This window comes from Pelodiscus sinensis, chromosome 4 (assembly GCF_052426305.1).
Source record: "Pelodiscus sinensis isolate ZL-2025 chromosome 4, ASM5242630v1, whole genome shotgun sequence".
Taxonomy (NCBI): Eukaryota; Metazoa; Chordata; order Testudines; family Trionychidae; genus Pelodiscus; species Pelodiscus sinensis.
Window position 1 is genome coordinate 111,250,968 of NC_143055.1, and position 16,145 is coordinate 111,267,112.

The 16,145-nt window shown below is 41.0% G+C and overlaps 1 protein-coding gene across 1 annotated transcript in view; it reads left to right on the plus strand.

Moving 5' to 3' along the window:
* The window catches only part of CENPE (centromere protein E), an 85,294-nt gene that overhangs the window by 21,772 nt on the left and 47,377 nt on the right, over nucleotides 1–16,145 (plus strand). The window contains exons 11-22 of the mRNA XM_089778051.1: nucleotides 646–772; nucleotides 4,428–4,547; nucleotides 7,365–7,523; nucleotides 8,118–8,262; nucleotides 10,014–10,102; nucleotides 11,311–11,367; nucleotides 11,449–11,616; nucleotides 12,922–12,996; nucleotides 13,269–13,391; nucleotides 13,763–13,897; nucleotides 14,196–14,373; nucleotides 14,961–15,115. Of these exons, the coding sequence (XP_089634177.1) occupies nucleotides 646–772; nucleotides 4,428–4,547; nucleotides 7,365–7,523; nucleotides 8,118–8,262; nucleotides 10,014–10,102; nucleotides 11,311–11,367; nucleotides 11,449–11,616; nucleotides 12,922–12,996; nucleotides 13,269–13,391; nucleotides 13,763–13,897; nucleotides 14,196–14,373; nucleotides 14,961–15,115 (1,531 nt within the window). The remainder of the gene's footprint in view (nucleotides 1–645; nucleotides 773–4,427; nucleotides 4,548–7,364; nucleotides 7,524–8,117; nucleotides 8,263–10,013; nucleotides 10,103–11,310; nucleotides 11,368–11,448; nucleotides 11,617–12,921; nucleotides 12,997–13,268; nucleotides 13,392–13,762; nucleotides 13,898–14,195; nucleotides 14,374–14,960; nucleotides 15,116–16,145) is intronic.

Sequence of the window (16,145 nt, forward strand, 5' to 3'; positions counted from 1 at the left end):
TCCCCCTCCCCTCTCCTCCACTCTCACCCTTCACTCAGGGCCCACTGCAGTCTTCTAGCTCACTCCTCTGTTCTCCCCTCTCCCTCTGTTACTCTCCTCCATCACCTCCCTCCTCTCCTCTGCTCCCCTTTAGAATGTGGTGCTCTCTTGCCCCAGTGCCTCCCCCCCAATGTCAGGGACGCATGCACACTCTGGCCCTGCCCTTCACCCACGTGCAGCCCTGCCCCCGCTTCCGACTCCCAACCCAGGACTCGGCCTCCCTGTACGCTGCTCAGCTGGGCAGCCGCATGGGAGCAAGCGATGCAGACCGCTGTCAGAACACCGCGCTGCCCGTGCAGCACAGGGGTCGGCGTTGTTGAAGTGTAGGGCAGGTCACCCTCGCCACCGCGGGACACCTCCGCCCCATCACAGCTTGCCAGCTGTCAAAATCTACTTACCATGGGTGAGCGAATTTGTCAAGCTCTGTTCATAATATAGATTTGTCCTTATTTCTTTTCATCAGGCAGACATGAAGAGATCTGCTATCTTAAACCAGGTGTTGCTAGGTCAATCTGTTACCTTTTGTAATTTAATTTATTCGCCAGTAGAACACTAATTTGTGCTTCATGGTTGGTTTGGTGTTTTTCTCTTCCCCCTCCACAACAGTTTCATAAATTATAGAGACAGCAAGTTGACAAGAATTCTCCAGAACTCCTTGGGAGGAAACGCTAAGACAGTTATCATTTGCACAATTACTCCAGTTTCATTTGATGAAACTCTCAGCACACTTCAGGTAAAATTATTCCATTCTCTTCTTTTTTTTTTTTTTTTTTCCCCCTCCTAAATATTAATATGATGTGGCTAAGTAGGTCCAAGTGTGGAAGCTGAGAAACTGGTAACCAAACTGACTACTTGATCTTTCCTGTGGACTTAAGAGCTGTTGGAAGTGCACTGCTTTAAATTTTGAGCCTTTACCCCAGGCATCTTCTGGCGCTTGTTGTATGAACGCTGCTGCTTCTGCCAGATTTTTCATTTATTTTTGTTTCCATCATCTGTATAAACTATAGTCTCTAGTTTCTCACACATTCTCCTTTTCAAGGACTTCATTGTTATGGGCATAGTTATCATTTTGTTCGTGTGTAATCATACGTGAACCCTGCTAAGAACCATTAAGGTTGCAAAGTCAAACACTCAGTTAGGTAATGACAAATTTAAGGTTGCTTGTATAGTAATGTTTTTTTCTCCTTTGTGTGGACCTGTCACATGGCTACTGATCCCATTCCTGAAAAGATCACATGACCTTAAGCCAAAAATCGACTTTTTGGGTGATTAAATTTTTGTTCCCCTCCCCTGCCTTTACAGTTTGACTTTTTTCCACAATTAACTCTCACTTGACAGCTAGAACAGCAGCACAATAGAAAAAAAAATAAATCTGTAGTTCTGTAGTGAGATAGGAAAGCTTAGAACTAAACCAAATATGAACTTCTTGCTCATTAAATTCATCTTAGATTAACTTTTGTACATGTGTAGCAACTGCTTCAGGAGGCTTAACATGTGAAGTTCGAATTTAAGATCAGGCACTCTGCACTAAGTGCATAATGTTATGGTATGGGTTTTTTGTTTTTCCCCTTCCCCAAAATAAAGCGCATTCGGTCTGAACCTACAGCCATTACTTGAATTTGTTGTCCCGGGGAAGTTAATAGGACTATTCAGATGAGTAAAAATTGTAGGATTCAGTTTGCTCCTCCATGTTCTGCAAAATCAAATTTGGCTGTATAATGTCTTCCTTGAAACATTGCTTGGTATTAGCCCAAAAATGAAACAAGGGAAGTTTTCAGCCTCCCTTTTTTCCCCAAAAATTCCTCAAGTTATGAGCAGGGCCCTACCAAATTCACAGCCACAAAAGTTGTCATGGACCATGAAATCTGGTCTTGTATGCTCATACCCTACACTATAAAGATTTAACAGGGGAGATCACCTGTGATGGATAGAAGGAGTGCTGGCTAGCACTTGGTAACTAACGGTTTAAACTCAGGTAGCTAAGGGCAGAGCCAGAAGAACCAATGGAATACAGAGCTAAAATTTTAAGTTGTAAATATATTCCTGCTGCCTGCTTTTTTTGGGTAGACTGAAGGGGGGTTTCAGGATACCAGAGGTATCCCAAAAAGCTCCACCACGTTCAGAGACTGCGTTTGCTCTTCTGAAAGGGAAAAAAAAACAAACATAAGAGCAAGTGCACTCTTTCAGAATTCCTCGTTCTACAAGGAAGGGGGTGGGGTCTGACATTTGGCCTAGACTAGACAGGCCAAATGTCGGAAAGCCTCTTCCGACAAAAGAATTGGAAAAAGACATGCATGTTGTGTACCTTTTTCTGACAAAAGCTTGTAGTCTAGCTGTAACCCTCATAGGAGTTCTAAATTAGTAGCTGGAGGAAGCAAGATGAAGTAATCAAATGGAATTACTGTGCCTACAAGAAATATCAGGCATGGGAATGTATTGGATCTTGAAGTACTGCTCGTGAGTAGATAGAGAAATGTATGTTTTTAGTTGTGATTAGGGTATTTTTCTTTATTTTCTTGTTTGGTTAAACTTCTCTGTGTGAAATCCATTTGCCTCCCTCCTCCTCTCCCATTCACTATACTTAAGCTGTGCCAGAGATACCATTTTTCTCTGTTTTAATCTGCTCTTTTCTCAGTTGCTTTAACACCTAGAATGCTTTATCAAATACAGGTTGTACCTCCCTTAACTGGTCCAGTAGCACTTAGAGAGTGGACCAGCATTTAGAGAGCCCCAAGAGGGCAGCATTTAGAGAGCCCCAAGAGACTGAGACAGCAGCAGGGGCAGGCTAGAGCCCTAACCCATTGGCAGCACAGTCCAGGAGGGGAGGGACCTTCCCTGCACCAGCAAATCTCCTCGTTCGGGACCAGTCAGGTCCCAAGGGTGCCAGACCAGCAAGGTCCAACCTGTATATCTTTTGGCTCTGTTAATAAAATAATCTATTTTAAGGTGATTATTTGATTCTCTTGCCCTGGAGGGAGGGGGGTGGGTGGGTGGGTGTGTGTGTGCTTAGACTACAGTTTATTTTCTGTTTTCTTCTGCAAGCTCTATTGTGGTAAAAGAGCTTGAGGTACTTTTCTGGAAGTTCAAATGATTCTTCCTGGGTTTTAAGTCATTAGGCTGCCACCATTAAGTGTCCAATTTCCAGTGTCAATGAATCTTTGACTCTGGGGAGGTCTTGTAAGCAGAACCTAAAGAGATAAGGAATTTTTAGGGTCTCTTGTGGGTCCCCACCTTCTGCGCGCTGAGTGCCTGAGTGGGGAACAGCCCTCACGCCACCCTTTCTCCAATTGGAGGTGCTGACCAAAAAGGCGTGGGCGGGGTGGAGGGGGGGAGAAGAATAATTTCTGTGCAGTCTTCAGACTTGGGTTGCAGAAAAATAGCAGCTGTTGATCGGGCAACCAGCTCTGAAGGCAGCACATTGCCAGCAGCATCACAACATTAAAATGGCAATCCCCTGCCATGCCAATCTTCTGCGTTGCCTTCAGAACTGGGCAACCTGAGTGGTAGGTGCTGACTGCAGTGTAGACGTAGTCTCACAGTTATTTCAGAATAAGCTATTCCAGAATAGTTATTCCGAAACAGCTTATTTCAAAATGGCACATCTACACTCCGAGGAAGCCTCAAAATTAATCTGAGGCAGGTTTCCCAAATGTAGATGTGCTATCTTGATTTAGACTCCCAGGAGGAAGAACTTAGAATGGCCCTGGTGAGGGGCTATTTTGAAATAGCAGAAGTTGATCATCTACACATGCCTTATTTTGAAATAGCTACTTCAAAATAAGCAGGGCTCAACAATCTATGTAATCTACTCGCCCGTGGTGAGTAGATTACAACCCGGAAGAGTTAGGTTTGGGCGATCTGCATGCGCAGATCTCCAGCTGTGCTGTCCGGTGAGCCCTAGAAATAGGCATTGTTCTTTGTAGAATGAAGTTTACAGAAATTGGAATAAGCCATTCATTTTGAAATTTCAAAATAACGGAACTGCTAGGTAGACGTTCACATAATTATTTTGGAATAACAGACATTATTCTAAAATAACTTTGCTGTATAGACACACCCTGACGGTCCAGCTCTGTGGGCAACAGTTCAGTAGTAATGGGGCATGGTATAGTGTGTTAAAAATTGTAAATTGCAAATCGTAGGACTGTGAAATTTACCAAAATGAGCCATGACTTTGGTAGGTCCCTAGTTAGGAATAAGCGAAAATAACAGCAGCCTTAAATACATGGATATATAGTGTTTCCTACTACTCCAAATAGTAAATATTATTTTTACCTTCTAGTCAATCCTGTTAATAGGACTCTTCACTGTGATAGCAGAAGTAAATAAATCTCTGTACTTTTCTATTGGAAAGCTTCACTGTCTTGTATGGTATGTCATTTTTCCAGTTTGCCAATACAGCAAAAAGAATGAGGAACACTCCAAAAGTCAACGAAGTCCTGGATGATGAAGCCCTCCTGAAACGATATCGCAAGGAAATAGTGGACTTGAAAAAACAGCTGGAAGAAGTATGACAGAATATGTTGAACTAACCATAGCATTTAAAGTAACCAAAATAATGCAACATAAAAGCAACTAACCTTATTAAAAACTATTTACTTTTAAAACACTTAGGATCATACTCACATCTCATACAAAAAACTGAAGTGAGATTAATATGGTGTAACGCACAGCTCATGGTAACTAATGTGTATGTCCTCATTTCCATAGATCCATATGTGAACTGTACTGAATCTTGTGAAGTTTAACTTAACTAGATCTATGGGTTTATGGATGTAGTGGGATCTGCATGACTAGCTTCTGTCTTTTGGTGTCAATTCAGAACAAGACGTTTCTAGAAGCAATCAAAGGAATTTCTTTGCATTTGAAAGATCACTAACCTATCTCTAGTATTTCTTAATCTACTATTATAATGCAGTAGTGATAGGAATTTAAGAGGAGACTGAAAATTTTCAGACCTTGTTTCCGCTCCACACGTCCACCTGGTTCAGTCTTCTTATGCATCATATACAGTGAAAACACAGGAAAAATTCTAAATAGTATCACTTCTCATACATCCACTAATTAAATCCTGTAGTTTGTCAGACTGACGAATTTCCTGTAATGAGACCATAATATATGTTCCCTTGACAAAAGGAGACTACAGCAGACTTTCAACTGGCTTATTCTTAGTGTTTCTGTTTACAGCCAATCAATTAATTACAGTCATCTCCATACAGAGCAGAATGAGAAATTCAGATGTATTTGTTGTACCTGAAACTGTTCCTAATGATTCTTTTTTTTTTTTTTTCAAGTGGATAGTGTTACTATTAAGGCTCAGATCTTATCAGAGGAGGCTTTGTTCCAGTCTTGTACTGTAGAAAGCCATATAGAATGGAAGTTTGCCTCAGTTCCTGAATACTCCCTTAAGAGGTTGAAAGAGCATAACATTTAGCTCCATGCTGTAACTTCCTTTTTAAAATAATCATTTTTGCATAGCTCTTTTGTAAACTTAAAGAATCATTAGTTACTTTAAGATCCAAAATGTAAATTAAAACATAAATTACTATTCTATATATAGTTTTTAATGCCACAAAGCCTATAAAATGTATGCAGGTTTTTAAAGGAGGAAAAAAGAATCTTGCTACCTACATCTAAGCCCTTTTCTTAAGAGACCCAAACTTTTTTAATCCCTGTCCATAGGCCTGCAACACTATCCAAAAGTCTTGCCCACCCTCTGCTAAGATGGTCTTTTTCTTTTTATTGTAAAGTTTAAGGAAACATTTATATTTTTCTGCAAAACTGTGGTATCTAAAGCAGTCATGGCAGTGCCAGAACATTAGTTCTCCGAAGAACTCTCCTGAAATGGCTCTCAAAACAGTCTATGGATATCTGATGTTGGAATCAGGACTATCTTTCAGAAACATCTAGCTTAAACTCTGACAGTCTGTGTCATAAACTGCTAGCATTTGAGGGAATTTGTGTTTGTTTGCTATGAAACACTGGGTTTCCACGTTCAACATTGGGTTTCATAAATACAGGTCGAACTTCTCTAGTGTGGCAACCTCAGGGCCTGACCAGTGCCTATCCAGAGAATTTGCTGAACCATAGGAAGTCCAATATTTTCTAGCATGGGGTGGGCAAAACGGCTTCCGTGGGCTGGATCTGGCCCACGAAGTGGGTTAATCTGGCACATGCAGGCCCTGCCACTACCCTGCCCACTCCTCTGCCCCAAGCCAATCAGGACCTAGGAACCAGGGAGCGTGTGGCGGTTAGAGTCAACGCTGGCAGTTGACTCCTAAGCACCACGTGCCCGAGGAAGGGAGTAAGAGACTTTATGTCCATCCCCTGCCCACAGTCTCTGATTGGCCTGGAGTAAGGGGGGGGCACAAAGTCTCCTCCTACCGCCAGGGACATGGGCACCTAGAGAGAACTGCCAGTTGTTCAGAACAGCTGGTGGTTCTCTCTGCGGGTGGTGGGGGCAAAGACTTCATGCTCTCCCCCAGACCAATCAGGGGAAGCACAGAAGTGTCCTGGTCCTGCCCCTTCTGCCTGAGGCCCCACCACTTCCGGGGTGGCCCCCAGTCAAAAATTATTGCCCATCCCTGGTCTAGCAGGATTGCCAACACTTCCACTGCTTATTGGGCTTTTAGAAGACACTTAGGGGTAAATTAGGGTATGTCTACACTACCCCGCTAGTTCGAACTAGCGGGGTAATGTATGCATACCGAACTTGCTAATGAAGCCCGGGATTTGAATTTCCCGGGCTTCATTAGCATAAAGCCGGCACCGCCATTTTTAAAAGCCGGCTAGTGCGAACCCCGTGCCGCGCGGCTACACGCGGCACGGGCTAGATAGTTCGAACTACGTAGCCATTCCGAACTATCTGTACACCTCGTTCCACCTCGTTTATGCTAATGAAGCCCGGGAAATTCAAATCCCGGGCTTCATTAGTAAGTTCGGTATGCATACATTACCCCGCTAGTTCGAACTAGCGGGGTAGTGTAGACATACCCCCTGAGATAAATAACAGCGCAGAACACTGAGAACCAGGACTGATAGCTGTAAACAAACTTTATGGGACCATGGGAAATTTGGCTACATCCATAAGTGGACATCCGACTGACTAAAATCATGCCAGACCACAAAGGGTACCAGACTAGAGAGGTTCAACCTGTAGTAAATTTTTAAAAATACAGGCTAGATTATTCCATCAAGAAAACTGAAAAAACATATGGAAAGCTGTTCAAGTTAACTCTTAAAAAAAATTGCTAATGTATGTATCTCTCTAAAAGTAGTTCTTACTTGAAACAAAACTAACACTGCTTTGATTTTGTTTATGATAGGTTTCTTCAAAAACTCATCTCCATGCAATGGAGAAAGACCAACTAGCTCAGCTGTTAGAAGAAAAAAACTCTCTCCAGAAAATACAAGAAAATAGGATACACAATCTAACTGAAATGCTCGTCACTTCCTCCTCGTTTACATTGCAGAAAGAACTTAAAGTAAGACTAAGTAAATATTCAAGGTCACACAGGTATCTGGAAAACCTTGAGTTATAATGGGAGAACGTGTGTTTTGTGTGTGGTGTTTTGTTCTCTCCCCCCCCCCCCCTCCCCCCCCCCCCCCCCCCCCCCAGATCTGTGAAATCTAGTAAGTGGCCATTTATGAAATGGCTAATATTTAGACTTTTGGTTGACATTTCAGTACAATGACAGGCTATTTAGCTGACCTTGTGGTAAACTAGCTATAATATGCACAAGATGACCTTGTGAGTAAAGCATAGGACTAGGATGAGTTACACAATCTCTTCCTTTTGTTTCCTTGTCAATAAGCTGAGGATAGTTTTTAAAGTAACAGGTTTGTTGTGAAGTTTTTTTTTATCTGGTGGAAAATTTAAATCAGCTGTAATTTTCTGGAAAACAGTGTTCAGCTGAACTCAGTTTTTTGGAAAAACTACAGTACAAAGTCACCCCCTATAGTTATCTGCTTGTACTGTTATAGGAACAACAAAATGTAAAATTTAAAAAAGATTACCGTTATTATTACTATTATTATTATTAATGCTTTATTTGACTCTTGTTGTTCCCCTTTTTAAGGCCAGAAGAAAAAGAAGAGTTACTTGGGCCCCTGGGAAAATAAGTCAAGAGGACATGGGCTATTTTGCCAACTTTAAAAAACTAAAGGAAAATGGTGCTAACAACATGATAACATTGCCAGAGAAGTTTTCAGAAAGGGAGGATTGTGAGTACATGTTTGAGGAGAAGACACTAACTAGGAAACCTGATTTAGAAAGTGTTTGCTGGTTATCTAAATGAAGTCTTTGAGATGGGGCGAGATCTCTCCAACATAAACATAGCTTGGAGTAAAAGAATTTACGGTTGTCATAAAGTATAGTTGCTGTACTGTACTAAAATAGAGATACTGCACATGAATAATAGCAAACTAGAAGACTTGCTTCTAGATTTCCTAATAAGGGTAAAAACAGCACCCCAATGGGGCAAATAAAGTACAGGCAGTCCCCGGGTTACATACAAGATAGAGACTATAGGTTTGTTCTTAAGTTGAATCTGTACGTAAGTCGGACCTGGCGTTAGCTGCTGCTGAAACTGATCAGTTTCAACCGCGGCTGAATCTGGATGCCAGTTCTGACTTGCATACAGATTCAACTTAAGAAACCCAGGCGTCCCCAAGTCAGCTGCTGCTGAAACTGATCAGCAGCTGATTCCAGGAAGCCTGGGGCAGAGCAATTCTGCCTCGGGCTTCCTGTAGTTAGCCGCTGGTCAGTTTCAGCAGCGGCTGACTTGGGGACGCCTGGGGCAGAGCAGCTCAGGTGCTGCTGGGTTGCTCCAGTAGCGTGGCTCCTCGGCGATACTGGAGCAACCCAGCAGCACCCCAGCTGCTCTGCCCCAGGCGTCCTGATTCAGCCGCTGCTGAAACTGACCAGCAGCGGCTGAATCAGGATGCCTGGGGCAGAGCAGCTGGGGTGCTGCCAGGTTGGTCCAGAGCGGCGCTGTGGGACCAACCCGGCAGCCCCCAGCTGCTCTATCCCAGGGGTAGGCAAGAAAAGCCTGGTCTGCCGGGGGGGGGGGGGACACTAGCTGCAGCCCCCCCTCCAGCTGACCAGGGGGACAGGAGAAAAGCGCGCCTGGGCTGTCCCGCTGCGGGCATGCTCCAAGGCTTTGCTCCCCGTCTCCCTGCAGATGACTTCTTCAGATGACTGGAGTGTTGGAAGCTTCTATTTGTTGTTTTTTAAGTTTTATCTATTTCAGATAAAGGATAAAAGCATAGACCCACAGTGTCTTCCCAGGAAAATGCAACTCCAGATGGCTAATTAAAATTAACTGTTTCAGATCCTGGAAAAAAAAAATTCTTTACAACATAGGGTCCCTATCCAAATTGCTGAGTAAGATTTGTAATAAAATAAACAGATCAGCAGAAATGGGTGAATTCATTGTTAAAACCATAAGCCTCAAAAGCAGGGGATAAGGGTTATATAAGAATATATGGACACAGTTGTTCACTGGAACTTAACTCCTTCCTGCTTCCCCACTTCCCTCAAAACTACTTCTAGGATGAGCACATTGCATTTAGAGGAAACCCAAAGGGGGAAAAGTAGTATATCATTTTAAAACAAGGTGGTAGTGGTGGGGGGGTTTTGGGGGGGAGGCGGATTTCCTTACTTGCGGTTCTTCTCGCTTTGTAATAAAGAATCCATCAACTTGGATCTTCCTCTCCTTAGATTAATATTTGTTTGCTGTCAGGTTGATACCTGTACTTTGTGGCATAGTTTCAGGCCATCGATAGAAGGATTGCATAAGAGCAAAAATGTAAATCTAGTTAGCCACATCTGTAGACATTGCTATCTAATAACTGATTATGACGAATGTAATCCTTTTTGTGAGGAAACAAATTTCACCATAATGAACAAGTTGCTGGGGATTTTGTTTGCTTGTTTTTTGTTTTTTTTAATGGTACCTATCTTTCTTTTTTAGCTATGTATTCAGAATGTGAGTATCCATGTCTGCCTACCTCTGATGCAATCTCAGAAAGTGAATGGAATTCTGGAGCTAATATGAACTGGGTAACTTTCAAAATACATAATTTAATACAGATCTTACAGAGCTAAGGAAATTTGTTGTCTGAAACTTTTCAGTCTGCAATCAGGATGTTAGCAAATGGTTTTTTTGTAAACCTTGCAACTGCTGAATTTTTCAGTGGTTGTATGTTTACAAGCAGGTGGGAGCTGGTGCGTGGTTGCTCCCACCTGCCCTCCCTCATCCTTCCTCCACCCCTGTGATAGAGAGGAAGCAGTGGGAAGGGAGAGGAGGCAGCTCTGTGGAGTTGGTTAGTGCAGGGAGCTGGCTTCAAAGCCAGCTTCTTCTGTGTACTACCTGCCCCAACCCTCAGCCTTGCTACCTCTCTATCAGAGGCAGCAGTTTTGGAGACAGAAGGCTCTGCAAGTGCCTGTGGGGCACTGTCTTTTAAACCACTCTTCCCCCCCCCCCCCCCCCCAGAGCACTGGTTCCTGCATTCTCCTTCCTCCCCACCCCCACTGCCTCTGTGCGAGGCAAAGGTGAGGGGGAGGCAGGCAGCTCCCCACAGTTACTGGCTCCTGCCTCTCCCTGCCCTCCCCTCTGCTGCCTAGACAGAGGGTACGTCTAGACTACATGCCTCTGTCGCCAGAGGCATGTTGATTAGGCTACCAGACATAGTAAAATGAAGCGGCGATTTAAATAATCGCCGCTTCATTTAAATTTACATGGTTGCTGCGCTGAGCCGACAAACAGCTGATCAGGTTTACCTGGGTGGTCGACAAATACCTTTGATGTCGACACCCGTGCATCCAGACTATCGCGCTGAGCCGACAAACAGCTGATCAGCTGTTTGTCGGCTCAGCGCGGCAGCCATGTAAATTTAAATGAAGCGGCGATTATTTAAATCACTGCTTCATTTTACTATGTCTGGTAGCCTAATCAACATGCCTCTGGCGACAGAGGCATGTAGTCTAGACGTACCCTTAGTGTGCAGTCAGTTAGGGTTAACCAACAACATCCCTAGTTTGCAATTTGATCTGGCCAGGCTGACTTCTTGTACAAGATCAGTTATGCTTCCTATATCTCTAATCATTATACTAACCAATGTTATCTTCTTAGTCTTAAGAGTGTGGTTAAAAAAATGCATCTTAATTTGAGGGCTGATTGTATGAGTAGCCAGAGTTTAAATCAACTATTTTTTAACTTAGCCGTTTTCTAAGATTGAGTAACTAACAGAAAGCATTTCTTTTTCTAGAGTCAAAAAGACTTTGCAGATTCTGTCCAGCTCTGTGAAACCCTAGCACACGAAAAGGTAGGCCAGCTCAGTGTCTTAAATTAATTTTTATAAGATACAAGTAAACCTCCTCATAACATGACTCTTCCTTTTTTTCAGGATATTGCTATAAATGAGGTGAACGTCTTGCAAGCTAACTTTGACAGCCTAGTATTAGAAAATGAACAGCTGAAATTGGAGATAAGTGAACTGAAGGAGAAACTGAAGGAAAAGATAGAAATAGATGAATTTGAGGCATTGGAAAAACAAACTGAAAAAGACCATGAGGTAAGATATTGAAATTGACATTACTGGTATGACCTCGCTGAAAATGGAGGCAAAGTCTATTTTCAGAAATGTGTAATATAAGACCTTATTTCAAATGACAGGTTTTCAGAAAGTCATTGACTACCAAGGATCATGAACACAGAGTTCTAAAGTATATCTAGACTAGTTGAAGGGCTGTAGAATTTGGTCATGGAGAATAATTTGCTCCAGTCTTCTGACTTCAATATGTAGGCAAGCTCAGTGTTACAATTAACTGAAATGTAGCCAAATGAGCTGTTTGTAATTTGGGTAATGTCCACAGTCAAAATTGAATTGACTAATCTGCAATACATATTTTTTTGGTTTTTGTCAAGAATATTGTTGTCATTAACATTCCTAAACAGTGCTTTCTAAACATTATTTTAAATATTTAACTCAAACATTTTGAACAGAAGATCTTGCTTTATTACATTGCTAAAATGCATAACATGTGTAGGTTTGAGTTATAACTATTTAAGTCTTGTGTCACTGAGACTCACCAGTAATTGTGTGGGACATTAAAGTGCTCGCTTTTGCTGCAAAAAACCCTAAGATGATTCCTTTATGTACTGGGAAATGATATGGTATAGAAGGAGTAAGCTTCCAATTCACAGCAAATGTAAAACAAGTTATGCTAAAGACCAAAACTAAATCCTGTTAGCTGAGTACAGTTGATGGCTAATATGAGCATCTTCTGACTGTTGTAAAACATTCTCCGAGGGTGAACAATTGGTGGTTGGGAGGACAGAGTGAAGACTGTGCTGCTTGTTGACAGTAAACTCTGATTATTGTAATACTGTTTTCTCTCTAAGATGCTGAAATAGCTTTTACTAAGTGAAAAAGTGTGAACCAGTGTTGTAATGATGGGTTTTTTGAAGAGAGCATCACCATATCTAAAACTTTTGCCTTCAGTCTTGGGAACCCAAACTCAATAGCAACTGATCTTAATCTTAGTGATTTAAATTCACTTTCAGTTTTTCCTGCATGAATTGCTTATTTGAATCTCACTGCATCCTATGTCTGGGCTATGGCAGGTTGAGGTATCTTACAATTCTAAAACTATTGCAAAGCTGAAGTAAAAGGCTGTGACTTCATGCAACTTTTCCTTTGTGCCTTAAAACAAATGTAATTACTTGTTTAACTATAGTAAACAGCCACATACTGTCTTGCCAAACCACAAGGAAAATTTAAGACAGATCTTGCTTATTTTCATGGTGATGGTAATAACCAATTAATGGATGGGTGCTTTCTAATATCCTCTGCAATTTTGCTTCAATTGCTCCACAGATACAACTATTGCATGAAATTACCAACTTACAGAATATAGTTAAAAATGCCGAAGCATACAATGAAGATCTGGAGGTGAGCCTGGCTGATGCTTTTTGCATGTAACAACTGAATGGCTACATAGGATGACATACATAGTTTAATATCTGTTTTTGTACAAAACTAACTCTTTTAGTAGATAAAGTAATTGGGCACTGATCAATTTTTAATCGGTATGTTTCATGTGCTGGGTTTTTTGTTTTGGGGTTTGTTTTCCCTAACCAAAAAAAAATTACCTGTAAAACCATATTAGGTACTTAAATTGTCCACCTGCTTATGCTGTTTTTCTTTCTTTTTTTCTCCCCCAGACTGAATTAAAATCAAAATTGGAAGAGCTTAAAGAAAAAGAAAATCAAGTAAAAGACTTGCAGAAATATGTGGAAGAACTACAGAAGGCAGAAACAGGGAAGAAAGATGAGTCTCTTTCAATGGTAAACTTCTCTTCTGGTTTGTTTGTTTGTTTTGGGGGGGGGGACTAATTTGGTTACAATAGGAAAATATGAAATCCTCCCAGAAAAAGCTTACAATTACTATGAGAGATGTATTCTGCTGACTACATTTTACTCTTCAACACTTGTGAATTTTTACAGGGCAAATACAATTCACACTACCTATATCAGTACCTGTGTCTAAGGAAGATTTACTAGAAAAATTACTACTGTGGCACTTAAGTACAAGTTGTCTAGGACTCTTTAAAACCAGTATGATAGTTATTTGGCTGTGTAGGGTTCCTAACAAGATTATAGTTGCTTTACCTTAGTTTCTGGTTGTTTTGGGTTTAATATCTGTCTCATTCTTACAGGGAGACTCTGATAAATTACTTGATGAAATTCAACAAATGAGTAAGTCTCTCATTGATACGGAAACCGTAGCCCTGGATGCTAAGAAAGAATCTGCATTTCTCAGGAGTGAAAATCTAGAGCTAAAAGAGAAAATGGCAAGTAACTTACGCTGAAATAAGTGATAGGCTTCTTGCCTACCAGCTGGGAGAGACTTGCTACTTTGTCCTCAGTAGCTGAGGAACCTTACCCAAGCCAGAGAGCTGTGTGCATGGAGTCCTGAGCCCCTGGCTGGGCTGGGGCTCATTAAGCAGCTGTGGGGCCATGCTACTGTGCAACTTAGAGGAAACCTTGTTCAACAGGCATGACAAAAAGGGCTTTGCTTATTATTAAATGTGTACTTTAGTTTGTCACAGTAATTTTGTGATTAGGGTAATCTTACTCTTTTTCATACAGAATGAACTCTTAAATAGTTACAAGCAAATGGAAAAGGACACTCAATTGTATCAAAGTCAATTAGAAGCAGGAAAAGTGAGCTACAAACAAATGCAAGCTGACTTACAGAGAGAGCTACAATCTGCCTTTCAAGAAAACACAAAGCTAACCTTGCTCTTAGAGGGTAAAGCTCCGAAAGGTACTGTTCAAAATGGATAGTCTGAATTATTTAGTAAATAGCCCCACTTTGTAATATATTGACATTAATAGTTGGGGGAGGAGGCTTAAGAGAGATGGGGAAGGTGTAAAGTAAGACCAAATGAGCTTTACTTCATTCAATCACTTAGATTCATTGTTCACCAGTTTGGGCTCTGCAGAGAAGTTAAAGTGTGTGTGTGTGTGTGTGTGTGTGTGTGTGTGTGTGTGTGTGTGTGTGTGTGTGTGTGTGTGTGTGTGTGTGTGTTAGATTCATTGTTCACCAGTTTGGGCTCTGCAGAGAAGTTAAAGTGTGTGTGTGTGTGTGTGTGTGTGTGTGTGTGTGTGTGTGTGTGTGTGTGTGTGTGTGTGTTTATTTATATATATATTTGGGACAATTTTGTCATAAAATAATTCTGAGATTAAAAAAAATTGCTTGGCAGCCTGATCTCCTTTCATTGTCAACAAGTCTCCCTTTAATCAAATTTAATTAAAACATACATGTGTGCATCTTCTGCCTGTTAAACAAAGTGGTCTTTTTTCCACTTCTTTAAAACTTTTTAATTAATCTAAATCTTTCAAAATCTTTAGATTTGTTATCACTTGTGGAATTAGAAAGAGAGATGGCCAGTTTAAAAAATGAATTGGATAAAGTGGTAGAAGAGAACACCGCTTTACGAAAGGAAGTAGATACATCATCAGAATTCAAATCTCTACCCAATAAAGTTGAGATTCTTCAGAAACAGGTAAAAATTCAAAGCTGATGTTACAAAGGCCTTATACCAACTCAACAGTATGTCTTTAATTGGGCAACTTTTGTCATGTATGTAGTCCATGATCTGGAGGGAGAACAGGTAGGTGGGAGAAATGGGGCATACAGATTCCCCTAGGGGAGTAGCTTTGAGGAAGGAAGGGGCACTAAGCAAATTACATAGCTTATTTCAAGGTAACTTTGAAATTTAATTTTGAAGTAAACCACTATTCTGAAATGTCACTTAACTCTCATGAAACAAGGGTTACAAGGACTCCAGAATAACATGCCTGTTATTTCGAAATAACAGGTTGCTTTAAAGGCGTGTAATAGTTACTTTGGGATACTTCCGGTATCCTGAGATAGCTCTGCAGTGTAGATATACCTTAAGTGATCTGCAAATATTTTAAAAATATTAAGGATTCACTGGCTGCCCTAGGATATGCACTAGAGATGCACATGTATGTGTAATATGAATGACATTTTCTAGGGAGACTCTTAAACTTAAGACATACTGTACTTTAAGACTTACTTACTTTATATTGAATTGTTATATTAGAAGGTTACTTGGCTATCCAGTCATGCTCTCAAAAGTAGCTCAAATTTTGATTAGAACAAAGATAAAACAACCAAATAACTTGTAGGTTTTTCAAATTTATTTAATGTTTATATTTCAAAACTTAAAAGTGAAGAAATCCATTTTTTCCCAACTTCCAAAACACATTTTAGTGACTTGTTAGTAATTCATAAAACAACTGCACTGCCTAATCTGATTTAGAGGTCAGCTGGGATTTGGAGATTTGGTTTAGTGCCTCAAATTTTAGACTGGCCATTCATGGCCTTTGAATAGGTTTCTACTATCATAGATGGGAATGAAATAATTAATTTTTGAAGTTTAAAGCAAAGTCCTGGGCTGGTTTCATTTGCTTAACCTTCCTTTCATTATAGCTTAAGGCACAGCTACTCAAGTTTGGAAGCCCCGGAGGGCCACAATGATACTCCCAGCACATGCTGAGGGCCGCAAC